This window comes from Glycine soja, chromosome 6, assembly GCF_004193775.1.
Source record: "Glycine soja cultivar W05 chromosome 6, ASM419377v2, whole genome shotgun sequence".
NCBI classification, from domain to species: domain Eukaryota; kingdom Viridiplantae; phylum Streptophyta; class Magnoliopsida; order Fabales; family Fabaceae; genus Glycine; species Glycine soja.
The window spans coordinates 4,505,178-4,516,437 of record NC_041007.1 but is presented as its reverse complement, the minus strand read 5'-3'; the positions used below and the strand labels follow the sequence as shown (position 1 = coordinate 4,516,437).

The window sequence follows — 11,260 nt, the reverse complement described above, 5'->3', positions numbered from 1 at the left end:
TTATATTCAATTTCTAGTGTGTGTAAAAATCTTTTAGATAAGTAAAAAATAAATAATAAAATTATCAATATAGAAATTAAATTAATAAATATTTAATGTTTGAAGAATTATCTATACAATTTTATTAATTTAAAGATCAAATAGGCTATAAACTAACAATTTAAAATTTTATATTATTATTTAATCATAATTATCATTTATAGTAAGTTTGTTAAATTTTATGATAATTATTTTAAAAAATATATCAACAATAATTTATGATTAAATGATAATATAAAATTATTTTAATACGAATTGACTATTAAACTCTAATTTAAAACTACTTAGAAAAAAGGATAATATTTGAGAGATCAAATAGATTATTTATTCAATTTCTTGTTGGTGAAAAGTATAGGTTTCATGATTTTTTTCTTTCCTTTCCTTCCATGATGTGTAAGAGAGATAAAGAAAGAATAATGAGCACATTTAACGTGAGAAAGTTTTAGTGGAAAAATGATAGGTGGAGGAGGAAAAATTCATTACATTGAAAATTGATACAAGAAAAATATATAGTAATTTATATTTTATAGTGTTTAACTTATTATACTGACACAAGTTGACAACTACATAAGTTATAATTAATTCATACCAACAAATGATAGTAAGGATAGTTTTCAACGAAGATTAAACATCGTTTCCAATAAAAATTATTTCATATCAATATCATAAAAATAAAAACTAACTACTAAAATAATCATTGCCATTATTATATTATCACACATGTAAAACCAGACCAAAAGCATAAACCGGTAAACATCCATGCCTCAAAATATTTCTTCACCAAATTGGTCTCATTGCAACCATTACAGGTCAAGTCAAGAATTTGAGTCACCAACTCTAATAATATCCACCTTGGCATGAATTCTAATGGAAGAAAACAAAAGCAATCTTCATAATAAATTGTTTTTTTTAAGAAAAAAAAAACCCCAAGGGTGCTAATTTTGTCCAAACAATGCTCAAACATGACCATAAGAAGCAGTGCCTTAGTCATCATACCAATGAGATTATCATGGGTGCTAATTTTGCTGTAACTTTAGATGGGTATGCTTCTCAAGAACAAGCATTTACTTTTTGATGTTTATCACAAAGCAATCCAAGTGACAAATGCCCTAGCCAAGCACAACTTAAACATTAGTGTTGACTCTAAGAATTTTTGAATTTTTGCCAAATTTTTTAATCTTTGTGCTTGTTAGCTGACTCTGCTGGAATTTTGTTTAATAGAATTTCTTGCTTGGGGACTTAGGCTTCTTTTGTCAAAAAACTAGTAACATGTGTATAGGATATAGTTTATAAATGGAAAATGTTAACCAATGTCTCAACGAGACACGGTTAAAAAAATATTGAAAAGATATTGTTATTAAATTTTAATGTATTGTTAATAACAAATATTATTAATTTGTTAACTAATGTTTTTAATAAGACCCTTTATAAAATCATAGAATACTAATATAATTTTTATTATAGAATATTTAAATAAGAAAATGAAATGATAAATTTATTTTATTATTAAATGAATATGTGAAGTCAATGGCTATTTGTGTTTCACATACTATGAAAAATAAAACATTTCTTTAGTTATCCCCATTAAGTTCCAAGTTAAAATTAAAAAAAAGGTGGAAACGGGCTTTTCTTAATTTTGCCATTAACAATTGAATTTATTGCAAATCAAACACTTTATTAATACTAGTTTAATAACAATTTGTTCATTTTTTGTTTAGAATGTGGCCAATGGGTGTTAGATAATGTCATAGAGACATGCAAATGATAATATGAAGGAATATATGGGGCCAAAGTATTGCTAAACTGACCAGGCATAATCCAGACCACACTGCTTAAAAGTGATATTCAAAATCTAAACCATACTGCTTACATCACTTTATATGATAGAGTTTGTGTCTTATTTTTATCAATTTCATCCGAATTACTAGAATTGCACCCCCATTCTTTTGAGTCCAAATTCCATCAACTTTTGCTGGCTAGGTTCGCTCGAAATTCTTGAGGCCTTCTTAAACACGGGATTAGTTTTATATATAGCAATACTATTTATTTATAACGTCTATTTACTCATTGTTTTGAAAGAGATTTTTATTCTTCCACTATGTTTTTGGGTGCCCCAGAAAAAAATTCTGGGTGCTCCTAGTAACACCCGGAACTAGAATGTTTGAACAGAATTGGTTGCGCCTGGTGCCCATTCCAAGTTTGTTCCTGTATTCTGGGCGAATGCGAAGGCTCATGTCACGCGGCTATTAGAATAAAGTCACTTCCCAGTTACTTGACTCTCTCTCTATTCTTTTCCGCCATTCCTAACCCTACAAGCTTCGTCTCGTAAAGAAAATTCCAAAGCTCAACAGAGAAAATGAGGACAGTGCTTTCGCGCTTGATCCATTCCACGCCTTCCATTTCCAGGATCAAGTATGCTTTCTGTCTTTTCACTTTTATTCCCTTTTTCCTTTTTAACCGTTATGTTCCGTTAGCGTGTCGTTTTTCGTTCTATGCTCGATTCGACGTGTGCTTGTTGTTAAATATATTGATTTTATATTCATATACACATATTATGACTTTTTATATATATATTTTTTGATTTTTGGTAACTACAGTGTTGCGCATAATATGCTATGTGGAGGATAGCCGGTGCAAATTAAGTGTGTCATGAGTTTAATATTTAATTATTTATTTATGGAACTCACTGTGTCAAGTTCAGTACAAATGTGATTTGAATTTTATGTTGATTGTCTTCATGATTTGTAGATTACTCATTAGGTCATTGCATCGTGTTTTCTCTTTTTTCTTTTTCTTATGTTGCAGTGCCACGGTAGTGTCAATCAGCGGGAGAAATCTCTGCACAGATTCTAACAAAGTTCATGAACCCTTTAAAGTTGAAGAAGCAGAGACTGTAAATGTGCCGCCACCCCCAACGGAAAAGGTCTTCTACCAACATAACCGTATGTGAAACATTTTGTATATGCGTTTTAACCTATAACTTGTGTTGAATGTTATTAAAGTTGGTTGTGCTTGGAGGCAATCCGTTTGTTGGACTTGGATCACTTGGATCACACATTTTGTTAGAAGCCCTACATCGTGGCAAGTGTGCTGGGAGTCCTACCAGGTTTTTTTTTATTTGGTATTTGTGCAACTTTCTGTCTATCATGCTTTATGTATTGGAAACACTTCATTGTTACCTACTTTTCATATTTATTATTTAACACTTTTCTTCTTGTAATGTATCTGCGTTGTCATTCACTGTGTTTTTCTCCCAGGTCTGGTAGGCCATCCCTGCATGATTCCTGGGCTATGGAATTTGCTTGGCATTTGGGTCTGCCTTTTTTTTCTTTTTGGCATTTTCTTGTAGACTAAATCTTTCTAGGATATTATAATAGTCTAATATATCTAAACTGTCTTCTAAAAATTAGGGAATCTCTTTTCAACTGCTTCATTGAGAAAACATCTGAATGGGGCCACTGCTGTTGTAAGTTTTCCCTTCTCTTGTTATATTGCCTGGTAAAAATTTAGTTGCAAGTTTCCCTTTAGTTTGTTAAATGCCCGGTTAATATTTTGCAGCTAAGAGAAAGCCCAAAGCCAAGTTGGTTTTACTTTCTTCTTTTTTTATTCTGTTTCTTTTGCAGTTACAAGATGTTGCTTTAGATTTTAAAGAACTTGTTTGGTGAGGGTCCATTCTTTTATCAGTTTTCTGTGGCAATATATCTCACAATTTTATGTCCCATCTTGGGGTCAGCTAGTTAAAGGTGGTTGGAGCCTAGCCTCTATCACTGGTGAATTTAGAGAATGTTGATGAGAATGATTATTTAGTTTGGTTTTATAGTCTTGATGCTAACAGATTGAAAGGGAAAAAGGAAGTGAGTGTTTGTGATACTGTGAGATAATTTGGGTTGAAAGTATTATAGATTTTTAGCAAGCATGCTGCATGCATGGCACTAACTAACCTAATGTGTCTGAATTTTGTCGCTTAGGATACAGAATTTTATATGTAAATATTTGTTCCCTTGTGATGATATGCCTGTGGTGCTAACTTGTGTTTCTTTTATAAGATCTCATTTATGGGTGGTTTTGGCTCCAACATCAAAGCTATTAGAGCAGCTTCAGATCAAGGTAATTGAGGAATTCACATTTCATACATATTCTTTTGAATCCAATTTTTCAAATGTCGCCATCATTATTTTTTAGTTCTACTGCTTGGAGTAGCCAGGGCAATGCCCATACTAATCTTTCTTTTTGAGCTTATAACAACTGCAACTGAGCCTTATTCCACTAAGTGGGATTTGTTGAATAGATCAAATGATAAGACTAGGCTTAACAAAAATTTGGAAAAAAAAATTGTTCAATTGACAGACTGCTTAATTTTGACTGAAATATATAATCCCTTTTAAAGATTAAAAAAAATACAAATTTCCATGCCAATGTTAGGCTTGTTGAAATCACAACATCTTGATATTTGATGGTGTTGCAATTCACAAGTTCTCCACTAATACCAGTCTAGGAGACTGTTATATGCAGCATTAATATAATTTAGTCTTCCACAAACGTATAGGCGACAGGGTTAACTGTTTAATCCACTTTAGGGGAATCACAGATACAGATTCATACAGTTGTCTTTGAGAAAACATTTTCTTACCAAAAGCATTCTATACTCCCAAAAATTTTCAAATGGAAGTGCCAAAATTGTAAACTCATACTGAAAACTTGTTAATTTTTTGGGATTATTATTTACCTGAGTCAATATATCAGCTCAATATATCCTTACCTGTGTCAGTATTGCAGAGTAAGAGCTTGCAGGAGCAGCAACAAGTCTGTTTTTCCCCTGATAGATTTCTAGCCACCGCTGTCCAGATACAGTCATGAGGTAGTTATAGCCATAGAAGTACAAATACAGCACAAATCTTCTATCTGGATAATTTTGAGAAACCCCCGAGAAAAAGTAATGAAAGGAGTCAATGTTGTCCTAAACTAAAACATATCTCCTGTTGTCCAATGATTGACACAGGACAATTAATCTATTAAAAGCAATGTTTTTAAAACTGAACCAGTGATTGAACTGGTGAAGGCATTGGTTTAAGGATCGATGGTTCGACTGTAGTTAAACTGTGGTTGAACCGGTTTTATATTTTTCAATATTATATAATATTTTAAGTAATCAAGTAATATATAGTTAAAAACTTAGGATCCAAAAAATTATAAATTAGTATAAATGATTAAATTATATGTTTCATAAGATAAAAATAATAATAATTGAGAAAATATTTGATACTTATGTGAAATATTTAAGAATGTATTTGTATTTATCTTAAAATATTTTAGATAAATAATAAAAAAAACCAATTTAAAAAGACCGGTTCAACCCTAGTTTTCTATACCGGTTCAGAGATGTTCTGGTTTTTTAGAGTCTCTGGACCGGTTGAACCGGTCGGTCTGGTCTGGTTTTAAAAACTTTGATGAAAAGTTACTACAAATTATAAGCAATAAACTAACAGTGGCTAAGAGGAATGATGGGAAAAGGATGGATGGTACTGTCAGTGGGGGAAAAGAAGTTTTCTTAGGTTGCTGTCAGCCTGTCACAATTGTCCACCTTATTATAAGAAAGAGTTGGTGTAGCAATTCAGGCCACAACTTCAGGTTTAGTTTTTATATGTTTATGGACTTGCTATACTTGGTTTTAACTTGTCAAATGAGGAAGACTGTTGTCAAGCCATACAAGGCATTGAAATAGGATAATATGCTAGAAATTGTTGTCCCATTAGTGTAACATAATTATAAGCTTTCTGTTCTGTGAAGCCTCTAGCACTTATTATCATGTGTATGAGCTTTTCAGTTATAAATTTCTGTCTCTCTGGCAAAGAAATAGTGCAATATTCAGATACTATTCTTGTATGTTTTTTGGCATAGTTTTCCAATTTGGGACATGATAGGTGTATAGAATGTTGCTTCATTTCATGTAATTGTAGACCTAATAGGGCAGTTGTCTTGTCTCTGTTATGCTTTTCCTTTGCCAATATGTCTATATATTTATTTGTTGTGGAAAATGGAACGAGTCTAATGACAGAAACTGGTGTTTTGGTGAATGAATTCTAACATGAATTTATTTTGTCTCCTATTCTAAATTATTGAGGGTGATATTTAGCCAGTGAGTTGATTTATTGGAAACTATTTTCTGTTCATCAGTTTACAAGATTTTTTTTTTTTTTTAAAAAAAATGGAATTGATTTTGTTGTCCAGCGATGTATTAGTTATTGTTTCCTCCTGTAGAGTTCTTTGGCACTTATTGTTGGATAATTTGTCCTTGGTCCCACAGGTGTTAAAAGATTTGTCTATATCTCTACTGCTGACTTTGGTGTAGTTAATTACTTACTGCAGGGCTGTAATATAGGAAAGGTAATATGTCCAACTCTTTTATCGTGAGGGTATTTTGAGGAATGAATCAGTAGTTGATGAACTTTGCCAGGAAATATGTGATGGAGGAGTATCATCAATTTTTAACATCTTGTGTTGTGGGTACATTAACTCTTCAATAGTTTTGACTTGTTAATCATTTAAAATTTACAGTATTCAATATGTGATTGGCCAGTTTTCTTCTTGTCACTGCTAATAGTTATAATTAACTTCTTCAGTCATCAGTTATTGTCTTTGTGATGTTCTGAATTCTCTCTCTTTGGGCTGCAATCTTTATCATGTATACATGCTTCTACTTCTATGAAAGAAAAAATTGTAAAGTTGACACTGAAATATTTTCTATTATAATCTCGTGAAATTTTTATATAGTGGCTTAATTGATGCAGAGAGCTGCTGAAACAGAGCTTCTGACCAGATTTCCATTTGGAGGTACATATTCAGTCTCTTACATTGATTCCTAGGAGGCCTGAATTAAATATAGGCTAGTTTTAGAAGGTGGTAAATTTTATCTTTTGGCTTGTAATGTGTTTGTTATCCTAGTTGATAATAGGGGACACTGTTCATTTCGCTTGTTTTTTAATCTCTCTTTACTAGCTATTGCAAAGATGTTTCCATAGTACAAGGGATGAAGAAAGTTAAGTTTTCCATCTAACAAGGAGAAAAAAAGTGAAGTAACTCATTCTTGGAATTATGGAGTATTATGCTCATACATGATTGGACTATCACATACCTTTTTCAGGAGTAATTCTGAGGCCAGGATTAATTTATGGGACTCGAATTGTTTCAGCTCCATTGGAAATGGTAATTTGATGTGACTCTCTAATATGACGTTGACATTAGTTTTTTCCATCCAGATTTGCAAATAACTTAGCTCCTTTGATGAATTGACATTAGTTTTTGTATATAACCTGACTAAGCCCAATATATGTATCTGTAATGTTTTCCCCATCTTTTCATTCTTCATATTTATTCTTAGTTTATAGAGGGGATTAGGGATTTTCCTGTTCAATTATGGTTGTCTAAACTGTTTACCTGTTGATTGATTGGTTTTGGGTGCAAGTGTCCTGAAATTGAAGTTTGAATTTCTCTTCCCGGCAATCAAAGTTCTGACTTTTCTTGAGTATTTGTTTGTTTGCGGTATACATTCATGGCATAGCTCATTTTACTTTTATTAGTTTTTTTTTTAATGTCTAAATATTTGTCCTGAATATCAGCTTAAAAATCGCCCCAAATTTGTCGTTTCCTATGTTTTTTTTTACTGTAATTCACTTGAGTGTTGTAGGTTCTCCGAGTTGCTAAACCATCGAACCATATCCCATTTGTTGGGCCTCTGTTGACACCTCCTGATGCGGTGGCAAAAGTTGCTGTTACAGCTGCTACGGCTACTGATCCTGTATTTCCCCCGGGGATCATTGACGCCAATGGAATACAACGTTTACTGTCAGAATAAATCAAACTAGAATTATCTTTCTTTTGTTTTCTGGGTAAATCTAATTTGGGGCGATTTGCTTCTGAATATCCGTGTTTTACTATTATTGTTAAACTGAGAATATTTCTCCATACCAAATCCTTGAAAGAATAAAATCTGAAAGTGCGTGCGTGCATGTAGCCATAGATCTACCTTTCCAATTTTTTTAATTTCACAATACATCAAGAATTTTTTTTATTAGTTGTTAATTTGTTAGTTTTTTTTAGCCCGAGTCCATTGATTCAACTACTCCATTGAGTAAGGTAGACTATTAGTAAATGATCAAGACTTAATCTCACTCTTTCCATCCAAAAACTTAACCTTAGTTTACAATTGGCAAAGTACATGCGGAAGCATAAACAATTAAAAAAAGAAGGAAAAAGAATAAATACATTTATTTTTATTTAATTTAGATCATATTATAATTTTAATCAACTGAAATTCAATGGTCCCTAGATAATAACTATGATGAAATCTCAAGTGTTTTAAAAAAAAAATTGTAAGTCAAGCAATTTTCTACGTTCGCATAATTAGGGCACTGTACTACAAGTAACAGTCTTTGGAAGACCCGCAGTATGAACACAACAGTGCATATGGCTGGACTGGAGCAAAGTAAAGGACTTTAACAAAATAAAATTAAGTTAAGTAGTAGTTGATATTGATTTTGATTTATTAGAAAATTGAACAATATACATCATTTTTTAGTTGATACTCTGACTACCACAAAAACAAAAAAGGTCAGTTTAACAACCAATTTCCTTGTATACCATCGGAAGCGAAGAAGAAGAAAGATTCACCCTTTCACAGCTGACTAAGGTACGGGAAAATGAAAGGAAATAGTAAAGAATTGTAAGTTGATAACCTTGAAAGTAGAAAGAAACAATTCTAGAAACACGCTGAGAAAATAAGTAATTAATTATGTACGAAAGCAAGAAACAACTATCATGCGGTTGGTGTACATGTTGACCATATATGGTCCAAGGAGGCCGCAAATTGCTATAACAGGACCATTAAAACACTAGCTTTTCCATGTATACGTAACAATCCTCTCTTTTTCCTTCTTTTACACTTAAATTATCATCATGATTGACTCATTAATTTCAGCTGCGCAAGTCGGTGACATAGACCTGCTCTACAAACTAATTTAGATGCAACCATATGTGTTGGAGCACACAGATTTCATGCCATTTGTTGATACTCCTTTGCATGTTGCAGCCGCTGCTGAGCATGCAAGTTTCGCCACTGAGATCATGAGACTCAAACCTTCATCTGTATGGAAGCTGAATCAATGTGGCCTTAGCCCCATGCACCTTGCCTTGCAGAACAAGCATTACAGAATGGTGTGTCGCTTTGTGGACATCAACAAGGACCTTGTTAGAGTCAAAGGGAGGGAAGGTCTCACTCCTTTGCATATTGCTACTCAAACTGGGAGAACTGATCTTGTGGCTAAGTTCTTGTCGGCTTGCCCTGGTTCCATTGAAGATGTGACCGTCCGAAGTGAGACTGCGTTGCACATTGCTGTGAAATATGATCAGTTTAAGGCCTTGGAGGTCTTGGTTGGATGGCTTCAGAGAAATTGCCAAAGACTTGCTGAGGACCGGGAAAAAAGGGTTTTAAATTGGCAAGATGAAGTAGGCAACACCGCTCTCCATCTTTCAGTTCTCAAAGGCTTCCCACAGTCATGAGGCATATCTTTCGATTCTTATATTTTACTTCAAAGAAAAAAAGAATGTTTTTAAAAGACATGAGCTTATTTAATTTGGGTTTACAAAATTAGCTTTAATGACCCTTTTTATAAGTTTTAGATTTTTTTTTCATTATGACATTGGTGTCAAATATCACTGGTTTTACTTAAAATCTTCGTTAGAGAATTTGACTGTTTAGTAGGATTTTTTTTTAATCATATTTTTTTTATTCAAAAGACTCAAATTTAAAATTTTATTTAAAGAGACGAAACCTAGTTTTACTTGGATTAACAATTTCTAGGTTAGTTTATTTAATCATGGATTAATATGAACCAAAAAAAATCATAGGTTAATTTCAATATGGTGCTTTTGATATGCTTTGTAGGCAGTAAGGTTGTTGATAGACAGCAACATAGACAAAAATGTTAAGGACTTTGAGGACTCAACAGCGTTGAACATAGTGGAGATTAATCAAACTCAGGCTCACTGCATTGATCAGAAATGAGTTGGTTAGAGGAGGAACTTTAGGTGGGTTTTCACTAGCCAATGTTCCACTCCTAGAAGGAGCAAAAATCACATTCAATGAGAGAATAGCAATCTATGTTGAGAGCGAATATCAAACGATACACGCAATGTTTTGTTGGTGGTTGCTATTCTCTTCGTAACGAGCAAGTACGAAGCACCACTTTGCCCCCCTGTCACAACCTTAAGGGTTGCATTGTTGTTAATACACACGTCTTATTATTACATTTTGCGTTGATTTTCAAAATAACGAAACAAGAAAATGTTTATTTTCATGTATTTATATTTTCAAAAAAAAAGGTAATAATTATATATAATTTGAAAATTAAAAAAATTAAGAGCTAAATAATTAAATGAGGTGATGAGACGGACGAAAGACATTTAAATATTTAAAAATTATAAATATTTACTTATCTGAAAATATAAATATTTAAAAATAAATCATAAATGTCGATTAAATAAATTTAAGTTATCAGTTATAAAAAACGAGATAAATTTAAAACTTCATTGAATTAATAACTATATAAAGGAAAATATTACTTTAATTTGATATAATTTTTTTAAAACGTGTATTATAAAAATAAAAAACATATATCTTTTATAGAAGTAAATCATACTCAAGTTGAATAAGATTATTATAGATGATGATCTTCAACTATTGAACATAGTTATATTTCAAAATTCAAACTCAAAATAGTTGGAATCAACTATATTATTTTTATACTATGAATGTTTTAATTTGTGTGAACAAATAATTAAGTATTTAAGAACTTAGCTTATATGGTAAGTACTAATCATTAATAAGTTTGTTGCAATTAATTTGATAAGTTTCATTATAATAAGTTAAAAATATTCGTAAAAAAGATTAAATCTTCTTATATATACACTTAATTAACCAAATAGGTGTCATTTTTAACTTGTGAATTTATATAATAGGTTGTTGAAATAACATTTTAGAAACTTTTAAAAATGTCTCCTAATTAAATTTTGTGTATCACTCTGATCATTATATATAATCCTAGGTACCAGATATTAATTATTAGAGGAGATTCCTGCACTCCCTTCATAAATATATACTGAAAATTTTGAGGAGATGAAAAAAATATTGTAGATCTATACAACCTAAGGTAGGCAATAACAAAGT

The 11,260-nt window shown here is 31.8% G+C and overlaps 2 protein-coding genes across 4 annotated transcripts; both read left to right on the top strand.

Annotated features, from left to right (window-relative positions):
• The first annotated feature begins 1,898 nt into the window (after positions 1 to 1,898).
• On the top strand, positions 1,899 to 8,105 carry LOC114414886 (uncharacterized protein At1g32220, chloroplastic-like). 3 transcript variants are annotated; one of them, XM_028379329.1, is made up of 10 exons: positions 1,899 to 2,451; positions 2,845 to 2,962; positions 3,042 to 3,160; positions 3,297 to 3,352; positions 3,450 to 3,505; positions 4,086 to 4,146; positions 6,344 to 6,423; positions 6,828 to 6,870; positions 7,181 to 7,242; positions 7,724 to 8,105. In XM_028379329.1, the coding sequence occupies exons 1-10, from the start codon at positions 2,396 to 2,398 to the stop codon at positions 7,889 to 7,891; spliced, it is 819 nt and encodes a 272-aa protein (XP_028235130.1). In that variant the 5' UTR covers positions 1,899 to 2,395; the 3' UTR covers positions 7,892 to 8,105. The 3 variants fall into 3 exon arrangements, with proteins under 3 accessions (XP_028235130.1, XP_028235132.1, XP_028235131.1); XM_028379330.1 differs by having other exon boundaries at positions 1,913 to 2,451; positions 3,042 to 3,145; XM_028379331.1 differs by lacking the exons at positions 3,042 to 3,160; positions 3,297 to 3,352 and having other exon boundaries at positions 2,845 to 2,981.
• Positions 8,106 to 8,686: 581 nt separating this feature from the next.
• On the top strand, positions 8,687 to 9,761 carry LOC114414891 (ankyrin repeat-containing protein BDA1-like). The gene has a single exon (XM_028379336.1). It carries the CDS (start codon positions 9,058 to 9,060, stop codon positions 9,592 to 9,594), a length of 537 nt encoding a protein of 178 aa, XP_028235137.1. The 5' UTR covers positions 8,687 to 9,057; the 3' UTR covers positions 9,595 to 9,761.
• Positions 9,762 to 11,260: the final 1,499 nt, after the last annotated feature.